We start from the raw sequence: 13,373 nt of genomic DNA, 5'->3' as shown, positions 1-13,373 counted from the left end.
GGCCAGCACAAACAGAAGGCTGGAGGAAATCCGGCTGGTTGGGACTCTTGGCAGGTGCAGGGCGGCTCTCCGGTGGCCAGTCACTTCCCGGTACGGCGGTCAGTGCTTCCCAGCCCTCCCCAGGAAGCACTGCGGCACACCGGCTTTAAATAGGTTTATTAGTGGAAGCCCTGTGCCCGCAGCCCCCACCCAAGGGGCCGTGGGAATGCCAGGCAGCCCCACGTTGTCCCCCAGGGAAGCTGGGACTTCCCAAGGCGCAGAGCTGGGCTCACCCTAGCTGCCTCGGCCTGTGTCTGTCCCAGGTGGGGGGTCACAGTGTGAGCTTGGGGGTGACACCCCCCAAAGTTGTCCTTGCCTGACTCCAGGCCATCAGACGCAGAGGCTGAGCTCCTGACGGACGGAGCACTTGCGGCACTGCACCACGCAGCACCAGTGGAAGCGGCAAAGGCAGTTCTCCTCCAGCACCACCGTCTCGTCCCGGTGCCCTCGCCCGCAGCACAGCAGGTCACACCCACTCGTGTCCATGGCCGTGCTGTTGCAGACACGGCCCCGGGTGCCCAGCGAGCCCGTCTTACGGTTAGCTGAGCAGAAATCCGGTGAGTCAGCCGAGTAGATGAGGTCCTGCTTGTCGGGTGGTTTGATGTTGTCGCCCACAGGGATGAGGGTTTTCCCGTCGTTGCCCCCCATCACCTTGAAGGCCCCGTTGAAGCGCTCGAGCAGGCGGTCTCCCACCTCTCGGAAATGGGGCATTTTCCGCCAGCAGGTCCGCAGGGTGCAGGAGCCCGACAGCCCATGGCATTTGCACTCTGTCCTCATGTAGCTGCGCACTGCCTGGGGAAGAGATGGCGATGCTCAAGCCATAGTCCCCCACCTCCCAGCACGCCCAGCCAAAACCCTGCCTCTTGGTGCTGCCCTGGCCCAGGGGATGGGGCTAGGAGGGAGCACAGGAGGGTTCCAGAGCACCCCCAAAGGGCTCCTGAAAGGTATTGGTCCGTATTTCACCCAAATTTGGTACAGGTATGTGACTCGGAGGAGATAAAGGTGGATAGTTGAGGTGTTCAGGGGCATGGAGGAGGGTGATGCTTGCAGGGGGTGGGGAGCACAGAGGCCTTACCAAGCGCCCGGCTTCGTTGTTGTGCAGATCGATGAGAGCCCGGATGTCATTTTTGCCCTTTTTGCTCTTGGCATCCATGAACTGTTGGGATTTCTCGTAGCCGAACTGCACGTCGTCCCCACAGCCCCCCCACTCCCAGGCCGTGCCCTCAGTGCCCGGACCAGCCGTGGGTGAGGGGGGAGCCCGGCTCCGCGTCAGCTCACAGCCACATTGCAGCAGCTCGCCCATGCTGCAGGCCTGTGTGATGGCGTGGCTCACCCCGGCCGCCGTGATGGCGTACACGAAGGCTGTCTCACGGATGTCTGCAGAGGAAGAGCCGGGATGCAGGGTCAGCTCTGGCAAAGGCTCGGCAAGCAAAGCATCCTCTCTGTGCTGTTCCCTGGGTGGTGCACCCACTCCAGGGCAGGCTGCTTGGGGCAGGAGATGTCTCTTGCAAGAACATATGCAGAATTTGGGGTATGGCCAGAGCCTGCCAGCATTCCTCCACCCCAGCTGTAGAGTCCTAGGGGCAACAAATCTCCTACCTCCCCTTGCAAGGATGGGTGATGCCCCATAGGGAAGAGGGGAGCTCAGTGAGCTGGCTGCAGGAGGGTCCCGGGTGACTGGGTGGTACCCACAGCTTCCTTGCACCACCCTGCGATGTCCCTCCAAGCAGTAAAAATCCCATCCCCAGCTGCAAGCTGGCACCTGGAAAGAAGTGCTATGAGGACACCGAGGGTGCCACTCACCCCTCTGCGAGGTGGCAGCGATGAAGCTATGCTGCCCACTCTCCCCCCATACCCACTTTGCCATGGGGCGCTGCCTGCACCCCTCCCTCTGCCGGCACAGCCTCCACCCTGCAGGATTATTTATTATTAGTATTTGCTCCTGTCTCTCTCTGCTCCGGGACACGAATTCCAAGCATCCTTCCCCTGCCCGGACCTGCCGCTTGCAGCCGCAGCCAGCGGGGGATTCTGGCAGCGGGGGTGCGGCACCCTGCTTGGAGGGCTCCCGCACTCCCCCCGCCCGGTGCCAGGTGAATCCCTGCCCACCTGAATGCCAGGGCAAGGCTGGCCCAGGGTGATGACACACAGGGGGTGCCCAGGACATGGGGACAGAGGATATGGTGCGTTTTGGAGGGTCCCCCATCCCTCCGTCTCCAGCAGTCTGACTTGGGTGGGCTGCGGGAAGAGGGGGTCCTGGGCACTGGCTCCATAAGCGGCTCCTCCACAAGCCCACTGGTGCTGGTAGGAACTGGGTGCACCGACGCCTTGCCAGCAGTGATTCCACAGGGTCCCCTGCCCTGGCCCTCTTGACCCCCCTAATCCATACAACCACCCTCCTGCTCCCGCCTGGGGCAGCCCGCAGCTGGCAGAGCTCCCTGTGCCACCCTACCAGCCGGGGCCCCGGGGGGATGCCGCTCCTCTGACAGCTCCTCCAGACACGTGGCTGCCCCCGAGCCAGCCTGCCCTGGCACGCCTGGCCTGGCACAGGCGGCGGGGAGGGAAGGGGAGACGGCTGCAACTGCGCTGCAGAGGCCACGGCTGGGAACCGGAGCTTACTACAGCATCCTTGAGAGATGCGCATCCAACTGCAGCTGGGAACCCAAAAATGCTGGGATGGTTTATGTGGTCTCCGCAGGCTTACAAGGAGGCTGGTGCCTGCTGGCATCTCTCTGCACAAGGTGAGCTCTCTGCTTCTGATGCCCACAATGCAGCCCTGGGGACCTTCGCGCCTCTAGCTGCGATGTCCCATGTCCTCAGAGTGCCAGAGGCTCCCAAACTCACCCCTGTGCCCAGGACACTGCTCATCTCCACTGCCCCACCAGCAAGCCTGGGCCAAGCAGAGCATGGCAGCTCCTTCAGCACGCTCATGCCTGCTTCTGCTCCAACACAAGCTGCCCCCTTGGTACCTGACAGCTCATCCACCAGCATCATCCACTCGCTACCTTGTCTGGCCCTGGCATCCTGGCACCATCCCGTTTCCAGCCCAGAGCCCTGTCTGGCACAGATCCCCACCGTGTTGCTTCCAGGACAGTGTGAAACCAGGCGAATCCCGAGGCAGGAGTGACTCCACATACCCTGTCTCCCTTCCCCTGGACCGAATACACCTCCCTATTTTAGGGGAACCCACACTTGCAAGTCAGTTGCTTAAATGAGCGTGCCTCGCCCCTGCCACGGGCTGGTGTCTCCCTCAGGGCCCCAGCTCTGCTTCCTCCCCACTCCAGCATTACAGCCACTGTGTGCCCAGGGCACTCTGCAACTACCAGTGTCTCTGGGGAGGAGGAAAACAGCAAACCTCTGCCGTCAGGGCACTGCCACCCAAACCCCCTTGCAGGGCCCAAGGGCGTACCCACTCCGCTTTGGCCCAACGGATACACCGGGGAGAGATGTGACGGTCGAGGAGACTGGGACTCGCTCGAGCATCTTCATCCACCCGGCACAGGGACCAGCGTGAGAGCAGGGGCAGGACTAAACTCACCACCCATTGAAGTGGCCCTACCACCCAAGGTGCTTTGAGTATCCCCTACCTTTCCTGTCCCCGCCCCCAGCCCCTTCTCCCTGGGCAGGGTGTCAGGGCTTTCGCACCCCTTGCAGACCCACAGGTGCCCCCGTGCTCTGCCCCTGCTGCAGCTTTGATGCGGCTGGGCTGGGCTTGGACCACTGCCTCCACCTGGCTGGGACCTGCTCATCCCTCCCTGTCCCTCAGGGTGACACCAGGATGCCCAGCCGGGGACACAGGGACGGTGGGCGAGCCCTCCTCTCCTCTGCACCCTGTGAGGCCAGGAGGAAGGAGCTGCAGGGCATCCACGGGGCAAGGTGCAGCTCCCAGCGGCTGCACTTCCTCCCACCCGGACCCCTTCCCCCAGCACACCCCAGGGTCCCGGGGGAGCAGTAAATCACTGCCAGACGAGGGTGCATTCTTGGGCTTTGTGAAGCCCCGCGCTGTCTGGGAGCATCGGTAATTGCTTCATTACAACACGGGAAGACATGTCCCGGCAGTAAAACCTCAGCATGACTGCACCGGGGAGCACTGAGCAAGCCCCTCCACACACACACAGACACACACATTTGCGTGCCCAGACTGTGCTCCAGGAGTCCCAGGGAGGCGCGTGGCCAGGCAGCTGGAGGCTGTGGTTTGCTTTTCGGGAGATGGGAAGCCGAGGAAGCGTTGACCTTACCCTGCTGCAGGATCTTGCCGAAGTACTTGCTGTGGCTGGTGCAGTTCCAGCGGCGGAAGCGGAATTGGTACTGGCACTCCCGGACACCCAGCTTGGTGCCCTTGGCCACCTCCTGCACGATCTCCGGCTCCAGCTGGCACAGCTCCGCCTGCTTCCCCGCCAGCCGCTTCGTCTTGCGGCAGATGCTGTTGGGGTCCATGACCAGGGGGCTCCCCACTGCCCTGCAGGAGGGACAGCGAGCAGAGAAAAACCAGCACCCGAACCTGGGGTGGGAGGGATCTCGGTGGGGATGGGGCACAGCCAGGCTGATTCCCAGGGATGGAGCAGTGCTGGCTCAGTGCTGAGCCAAGGTGACAAGGGGACAAGTAGAGGTATGCAGGGAGGGCAAGACAAAAGGTATGGGTGGCACCCAGGTGCCAGCACCTGGGGAATACCTTGCCCTGCCCAGCGAGTTGGGGAATGGAAAAGATCCCTGGCTGCAGGGTTGGCTGGAGGATGATGCTGGCAAAAGCCACGCCCCACCCTGAAGCCCTTGGGGACATCCCTGGGGGTGATGGCTGTGTCCACCATGGGAAGTGGCAGAGACGCTGTGCTGCTCAGCACCTGCTCCTCGGGTCTGGCACTGACCCGGCACAGCCCTGGCATCACAGTGTGACAGATGCCCTGCACAGCTGCAGCTCCCGGAGCCCCACGGGCACAGCGGGGAGCCCAGCCAGCCCTCTTGGTGCGCCTCCTCCTCTCCGGGGGGGGGTCACCGCTTTACCCCGTGGGAGAGGAGCCGAGTGACCTTGCCGGTGATAAAGTCCCTTGGCTGCTGGCCAGGCTCCCATGCTCACCTCCCCCTCCCCAGCCACCGGCCCCGGAGGAACGGAGCAGCAGGCGGGCGCGGGCGCACGCGGGAGGGATGCAGGTGGCATTGCCAGCCCCGCCGATGCCAGCGCGGGAGGGCAAGTCTCGGCTGGGTCCATGCCAGAGGCAGCTCCTCCTTGCCAGCACAGCTGGAGTGAAATGCCTGGCTCTCCAGGCTGCAAGGCAAAGTCTGAGCACGACGCCACGCTCCCCGGCTTGCCGCTGGCTACAGAAACTCCTGTACTTTCCCCACACATTTTGCCTGGAGTGCCCTCCATGGCATGGCTCGTGCAGATGTGCCGCCCGCCAGCACCGTGCCCCGTGCCAGGGCAGGCAATGCTCCAGCTCCGCCGCGGGCAACGCTGGAGCCACGGCGGGCAGAGGGCAGGCACGCCGTGCTGACAGCCTCCTGCCCACACTGTCCATCCCGCAGCCCAGAGACGGCATGGCCATGGGCCACCCGAATTTAGCATGCCTCAAATGCAGCCCTGCTCAGCCCTCCTCGCCTCCAGTGCTGCTCCTGTGGGCTCGGAGCTTGTCCTGCTCAATAACATGATTTTCCTGGCTGTGGATGCCCATGAGACCCCAGGGCTGGACTCAGCATTCCCCAGGGCTTTGAGACGCTCGAGGACTGCGAGGCCACGTCCCCTGGGGAACAGCACCCAGGCGGCCCGTGCTGCCGGCAGCCCCACTCGCTGGGGAGCACCAGCTGCACTGCAGCTTCCAAACCCAGGCCTTTATAGTCTGGCCAAGCCCCAGGGGCTTGAAAATCACACACTGAATCTCAGTGTTTAACTGTGTCTTGGGTTTCCTTTCTGCTCTCGCACAGCTGGGGGGCTGTGTTCGGGACACCCGGCTGCAGGACTTCACTTGCCATCCTGCCCCGAGCGCAAACCCCCTCCGAGCCCCTTGTTTAAAGCTCGAGGTCCTGCCAGGTTTCCCCCGCCCCACGTCAGGCTCCCAAGCTGCCCACATCTCCTGCCCACCAAATCCCAGCTGAGTTTGGGGAGGACATGGCCTCTCGCACAACACGGAAAATGAGCCCTTATGCTTTGGCTGGAGGTTTAAAGGGTTAAGCAGCTCAACTGAGCAACACAGCCTGGAGAGGTGACCTTCTGCAGGGAAACTGAGGCAAGCCCACACCGCTGCTGGGGAGCACCCACCTCCCTGGGCTCAGTTTCCCTTTGCTGCATGATGCGCGGGTGCATCTGCAATGGGATCGGGCAGCTGGGGAATCATCATGGGGCTGTGGTTGGGCTAGCACATGTCCCCCATCAATGGGGAAACTGAGGCCCACATGGAAAGCCACCAGCGAGCCCATCCGTTCCCATCACATGATGACCACATGAGGATTCAAGCCTCCATGCCAGGCTCCAAGCTGGTCCTCCCTGGGGACCCTGGGGTCTCGACATCCCCAATGGGATGCCTGCTCCGGTGGGGTGGGGAAGAAGCAGAGGCAGGACGGGACTTTCATTAAGAGACAACTCTTTGTACTCATATAAAAACGAAGCGCCAGCCCCCCGAGGCCATCAGATCAAATGCTGAACTGCAGCTCACCCCGGCCCGCCAAATCAGGCTGGGAAGAAAAGCTCAGCCCTGCAGGGCTGGGGGGCGGCGGGCGGCTCGCCGGCACCGTGGGGGTCCCCACTCATGGCTCGGGTGGCAGAAAGGCTGGCGGGAGCGCACGGGAGCTCGCCAGCCGTGCTGACGAGGTGTGGGGTGGGCTGCCTAAGTCCAGCACGATATTAATTTCCGCTGGGCTCTGCTTTCTGGCACGGGGAGCTTGCCGGGAGTCCAAGAGCTGTTTTGCTTTGGAGGGTTTGGGGGTGGGGGGGTGAGGGGGAGACAAGGGCAAGAAAAATGCTGCCAAACTGCTACCGCTTTGGCAAGGGCTCCGGCGCGGGGCCCAGATCTGCCTGAGCTTGTCCTGCTCCAAGGCCTCCCGCATCTACAATTAAGGTGCCCCACCTCTGCCGCCGGGCACTCCTCCTCCTGCCCTGGTGAAGGAACCGGGTCGCCAGCTTGGCTCCCCCCAGACTCGCCCGGGGCACCCCGGCCCCCTGCTACCTCCCACTCGCCAGACCCCGGCTGGACTTGGCGCCTCGGCAGCATCCCTGCCGCCTGCCCTCAGCGCCCTTCGTCTGCTGCTGAAACTGCTGCCGAGTGGCTGCCGCCTCGCCCTGAAAGGAACTGGGATGATGAGCTCTGCTTCCTGCTTTTCTCCTCCTTGGACATGGGAATGGTGTGGAGCAGGGCTTCTCCTGGCCCATGCCAGCAGACCATGATGGGAGGAGGCAGTGCGGTCCCAGTTTGCATGGAGCCAATGGATAGGGGCTGGCAGAGCCCAGCACCAAGGAAGAGGATGGACAGCCTTCACAAACGGCACCTGTTTCTTGGGTGGAAAAACGTCTCCTTTGGTCCTGAAGGCTCTGAAACCCTGAGGGAGAGTGGCAGTTGTGCCGTGCCAGCTCCACGTGGGACCAGTCAGGTCTGCACTGCTGCCTGGGCATTCCCGTGTGACAAGGGGACCCTGCTGTGGGGTTGCAAGGGCACGGCTCGCCTCACATCCGAGTCTCCATCCCAGCCCCTGGATGCCTTCAGGAGGAGGATGCAGGGTGCCAGCGTACCTGGCCCATCACCCCAAGCCCACAGACACTTCTCCACCTACTTGGAGAGACAGGAGCTGCAGGACACCATCCCTGGAGAGCCGAGCTCCATCCCCGGCTGGACAGGACACCCTGCATCCCACCCAGTGGTACCACATTCAGTGACAGCCCTGTGAGGTTCAGACCCAACAGGACCCCACCTCTTTCCAACCTGTGCAAATAGGGCAAGGGGGACACACACACATGGATTTTCACCGGTCCAGCTTTCCCTTCATCCCACGCAGGCCCACAGTGGGTACCCAGTCCCTCACCTGGGGCGATGCATGGGTGCTGCCACTGACTGGGGCAGTCGGGTGCAGAAAGCAGAGCAGGGGGAGCACGGGGTGGGTGAGTAAGCAGCAAGTCACTGCCCTGGGGGCCAGGGCCGGGCTTGGCTGTGGAGCGGCACCAGGGGCATCAAGGGGGTGGGAAATGCCTTGCGTTGGGGAGAGCAGGGGGACCCCATTCCCTGCCCTTCTTCTCACACCTCCTCAGCAAGGACGGCATGCAAACAGCTGGGAAGCCACCCAAAGGAAAGAGGCTTTGGTGTGGCACAGCATCCACACACGGACCTGCCAGCTGCAGGGTCAGGCCGAGGCTGGGCGCTCGTGGGCAGGAGCTGCCCAAGCTTGTGCTGCGGGAACCGGGAGGGATGGAGGGAGCACATGCCCACAGAGGCGGCGGTCCCAAAGCTGTGTCCAAGCCTTGGAGGGGCTGGGATGAGAAGAAAGGGTCCACTCACCTCTGGTCACTGCATCCTTCCTCTGAGGCTGGAGCCGGGGTGGCACAAGGGCTGGATGATGGGGAAAGCTCAGTTCCGGCCTTTGCGGGAGGACACAAGTAGCCCAATTCTGGAGCCAGTGCCATCTCAAGGAGTGCAAGGGAAATATCTTCCCTTTGAAAAACCTGTCAGGTCAGTGACTGCCCCAGAAGGGACACAGGGGGATGATGCCAGGCAGGGGCTCCCACGCTGGCACGTGCTTTGCTGCCCACACGGTGCTGCTCCGGGGCTGGGGGCAGGGGGCATGCCTGGGGCAGCCGGGCAGCCGGGCAGCTCAGTTCGCCAGGCGCCATGGCGGGCCGTGGGCTGTGGGGTGGCTGGTGTGGGTCAGCAGGCCTGGAGGGTGAGTCACAATGCTCACCCCAGGGCACGCAGGCAGGGTTCTACAGCCCAGGAGCCTGCCCTTACAGGCTCCACGAGGTGCTGGTGCTGGTCGGCGCAGCGCAGGAGAAAGGGAGGCCATCAATGCATGAAACCCACCTGGGAGTCTGTGGGTTCAGGGGACGTGGGGCTGGGACCCCCTCAAGCAAGGTTGCAGCCACGGGTACCGCTGGATGTGTCCTCCCTGAGCTCCTCTGAAGGAGCCCCATGAAAACCTGGTGATGCACTGGCATGGGAAGGGGACGCAGGGCAGGTGTCCCTCCAGGGCCCCTCAGACCCAGAGCTGGAGTGGAGCACATCTCACCGGGGATGGTTTTGTCCCTTGCTGTCTCTTCCAACTCCCAACTGCTTTTGGCTGTAAATCTGCTTGGCTAAAATCCTGCCCTTAACCTGCCCGGAGCTCCTGAGACACCGGGTTTGCCTACCTTGTATCCCTGCAACCTCCGCGCCAGCCCAGGAGGCCCAGGCAGTCCTTGCTTATCCTGCCCAGGGAGGAATCACTGTTGCCCAAGGAGCTGGGTGAGAAACATGAAAAGATGAGGAAAGGAGGAAGAAAGATTTCACAGGGCTGATGGGAGCAAGGGGAGCCATTCCCTGCAGGCTAGCACTAGCCAAGGGACTGGCAGCACCTGAATGACACATCATCCCATCAGCACTGACCATTGCTGGCTCCTCTCCGCCATAGAAAGGTCTGTGTGTCTGCCGGTCCCCCTGTCCCTCTGCTTCTTCTCAGACACAGGGGCACGGAGGATACAGGACAAGGGTGACTGTACCTTCAGGGAGCCCTATAGGGACATCCCACCACAATGAAGATGCCCTTTCTCAGGCTACAATGTCATCAGCATGATGTTACTACTCAGATATCGCACCCAAACCTTTCTCTGTAGATGCAACTGTCTGCCAGGATCCTGACGGGTGCTGTTACCGCCCACGAGCGGCGGAGCCCTGCTGTGTCCCTGAGCTGGGGCCCATCCCCGCCAGGACACAGCCCTGCTGCACCCCGTCATGCCACTCTCAAAAATCACTTTGTCACCAACCTGGGAAGAAATGCCTCAAACGGGCAGACCCTGCATTCCCCACCACTACACATCCCAGGGGTGGGATGGAGGGGTGGGTAAAGACCCTCCTTTCCTGCCCAGGGGAACATGCTCCCTTGGCTAAGCGCCCACGGATGCCCAGAGATGCCCACGTGAAGGTGTGCCACCAAAGTCCCTATGCACAGATGCCACCAGCCTTGGCACTTCCAGGAGCCCTTGCACAACACATGGTTGCACCCCTGAACCGCTCCTCACCAAAAGCAATACCCACAGACACCAGTGCTACCCAGACCTAGGAGAGGGCATGGGTACCAGGAGTAGACACGTAGGAAGATGCCCACCTCAAGCCGGCTCAAAGGGCTGGGCAGCAGCTGGACCTCTCTCCCCCACATCAAAAGAGCTCCCTGGAAATGAGGGATGATCTCAGTTGGGGGCCAGATATCCCAAACTCTGGGGGAAGCTGCTTGCGAATCAGCCGGCTGCTCCAATGCCTCCTCCCGGGAAGCCCGGCACGTCCGTTTGGTGGTGCTGGTGGCCTCATCCACACATCACCTCCTCCCGGCTCGCTGGCTCGGGGCTCCGGAGTGAAGCAGAGTGCGTGCTGGTGATCCCCCCGCAGCCGCTCCACTGCCCAGCACATTTGGCCACACTGCACGCAGCTGGGTTATTATTCTTAAATTAAAGGTTCCTTTTCTTCTTCTTTTTTTAAAAGAAGAAAAAACAAGTTTGACCCCTTGCCCTCCTCTGCCAAATCCTGCTAATCTCTCCAAGTCAGCGCTGCCAGCGCACACACGACATGGTCACAGCACCAGCAGGACCCAGGCTCGGCAGTGAGATGCGGCTCTGAGCAGCCAGAGTGGGGGGCAGCAGTACCCCAGCACAGTGCCGTCTGCCTGCCCCTGAATTGAATGCAAAGCGAGCTCCCTCTTCACCCCTGCCCACTCCAGCCACCGGCAGGATGGCAGCGATGTCCCCAGAGCTGGACAGTGGGGCCTGAGCTTGGGGATGAGGGCTCACCGGGTCGGTATTGATGAGGATGGGGCAGAGAAAGTGAGAGAGCTGAAGGCACAGCTGTGAGTACAGAGCAGGGAAAAAAAAGGGGGGATGGACCGTGCCCCTGGATGGCACAGCTAACCTGAGGTGGGTGGCGGGGAGCAGGGGGACTCTTGGCATGCACCCTGCCCCAGCCAGGGCTCACCCTACCTTGCTCTCCCCTCCTCTTGCAAAAACCCAAGGCAAGCCCCTGCCAGACCTGGATTCACCCCTTCCCCAGCAACAAACACGGCACTTGGGCTCCGGGGACAAGCTCTCAGCGGGTGTCAAACCAACCATAAGGGCACCATTTATACCCCCCCCACTTTCACCCTGCACCCCTGGAGCCAGGGCTAGCAAAGGGGATAGAGCTGCGGAATAAATCACTGGCAGGTGGGCGGGGGACCGGGAGGGGAAAGGCTTACGGAGAGCTTTATTTTAGGGGTCAAAAGAGTGTGACAATGTGGAGACGAATAGCCTCAGATAATGAATGATAGCCCGGACGGCACGCCGGAGAGCTGGAATCTAAGCACTTAAAACCGGATAAAGACAGGCTGGGTGAAATTCTTAATAGATTTAAATAGTTCATGTTTCGACAGATACCTGGGCTTTCCAAGGCTGGGTCCCAGCTCTGCGCCTGTAATGAATCCCCCACCCCCTCCAGTATCCTGCACTGCACCGTCTCTGCCTTTGATGAAGGCACCATTACAAACACGGGTTTTGTCCCCGCCGTGTCCAGGCCACCTCTCGGGAGGGGACACCGTAGGGACCCTTGGGCTTTTAATTAAAGTTGACTTATTGGAGGGGTCTGGAGGCCCCTGTTCCCCCTTCCCTGCCCCACGGGCATGCAGCCCTCCTGGGCTGCGGGCTTAGGGTGCGGGGAAGCAGGTTGCAGCTCTCTTCTCAGGTCCCGTACCCCCAGGGTGAACCCATCAGCCTGCTGTCCCCCACGCACTCGTGGGCCCGGACCCCGACAGCGTGGGGGTGCCTCCCCATCTGGATTAGCCTGGCCAGCGAGCAGCCATCCCCACCCACGGGGTGCCCTGGGTGTAGGGGACTCTGTTGTCCCCAGGCTAGGGTGGAGAGGGGACCCATCCCCGGAGAGTCAGGGGCCCTCCCGGGATCCTCCTGGCACCCACCCCGGCGCGTCCTACTCACCACCAGAGCCCGATGATGTTGGCGGGGCAGAGGAGGATGAAGAATAGCCCCAGCTGGGTCCGGGAGGAAGGCAGCATCCTACCAGGGCTGGGTGCAGGGGGACGCCGAGCCCCCTCCGCGCCCCCCGCGGGGAGCCGGGCAGCCGGACTCACCCCCTCCCCGAGGGTCCGGTCGGGGTCCTAGCGGGTGGGTGCAGGAGTGCCCGCTGCCTCCCTCCGCCGGGCCGGGCCGGGCGGGCACCGCGGCCGGCGGGGCTGGGCCGGGGCTGGGGCTGGGGCTGGGGCTGGGCTGGGCTGGGCAGGCACCTCCGGGCGGCTGGAGAGCGGAGCGGAGGCTGCTCCGGAGAAGGAGGAGGAGGAGGAGGAGGAGGAGGAGGGACGGGGCTGCGAAAGCATCTGCCTCCGACAGCGAAACCGGAGCCCGGGGGGACGGACAGGGCGGGCCGGGCGGGGGGGACTCCGGGGTGCCAAGCTCGGCTGCCGGCGCGGAGCCACGGAAGCGGCGTGGGCACGGCCACGGGCACGCTCCGGCACCGGGACAGTGGCCAGAGCCTGCCCGGCCCCACGTCCTGCCATCGCACTTGGACGAGCCCAGCCCTGTCCCCTGCAGCCCCGGGATCCTGCCAAACCTGACCTGGCCTCCAGGTCCCCTGCCCGTCGCTCTCCTGCCCCACCCTGACACCCCTGGCATGGCCTTGCCCAAACCTGGTGGCCCTATCTGGCCCCTCTCCCTGTGCTGGGTCTGCTGAGCAGAAGCCCGGCTGCATGGTCTCTCCTGCCTGGGGACGCTGGAGGAGTGACACCTTCAAGCATCTCCCAGCACTTGGCTCCAGCTCCTCTGGGGAGACATCTCTGGGGCAGGAGGACAATCGGAGCGAGCCCAAGGAGCAAAAAAGACCAGGAGAAGAGTGCAGGGAGGGGTAGCTTGTTTAAAACAGGAGGAGCTGGTGCCCATCGGCTGCCACCCCAAATTTCTCTCCCCTGAGGTTTCCCAGGGCTCAGCCCAGGGTCCTGGATCTCTGCATCCTCTTGCACCATCCATGATTCACAGCAGAGCCTGGGGATGCAGCTCCCAGCCCTGCAGCGTCAGGGACAGGGTCTGGGACAGCCACCCTGGGTGGTCCTGATCCACCTCTGCACCCATCTCCGCTTGGCACCCAGCTGGGCTACCCCAAGGGAAACAGGGTGTCTGCCACCAGCGATGGGCAACTCAGAGC

General features: G+C 62.8%; 1 protein-coding gene across 2 annotated transcripts; it reads right to left on the bottom strand.

The window, feature by feature from the left end:
- Positions 1–315: 315 nt before the first annotated feature.
- Positions 316–12,552, bottom strand: WNT6 (Wnt family member 6). 2 transcript variants are annotated; one of them, XM_086750976.1, is made up of 6 exons: positions 12,436–12,552; positions 12,360–12,370; positions 12,158–12,270; positions 4,275–4,490; positions 1,115–1,416; positions 316–831 (listed from the first exon to the last, which is right to left on the bottom strand). In XM_086750976.1, exons 1-6 carry the CDS (start codon positions 12,550–12,552, stop codon positions 370–372), a joined length of 1,221 nt encoding a protein of 406 aa, XP_086607102.1. In that variant the 3' UTR covers positions 316–369. The 2 variants fall into 2 exon arrangements, with proteins under 2 accessions (XP_086607102.1, XP_086607103.1); XM_086750977.1 differs by lacking the exons at positions 12,360–12,370; positions 12,436–12,552 and having other exon boundaries at positions 4,275–4,495; positions 12,158–12,234.
- Between the last annotated feature and the right edge of the window lie 821 nt (positions 12,553–13,373).

Source organism: Chlamydotis macqueenii, chromosome 6, assembly GCF_036417535.1.
Source record: "Chlamydotis macqueenii isolate bChlMac1 chromosome 6, bChlMac1.mat, whole genome shotgun sequence".
Taxonomy (NCBI): domain Eukaryota; kingdom Metazoa; phylum Chordata; class Aves; order Otidiformes; family Otididae; genus Chlamydotis; species Chlamydotis macqueenii.
This window is presented reverse-complemented; position numbering and strand designations above follow the sequence as displayed.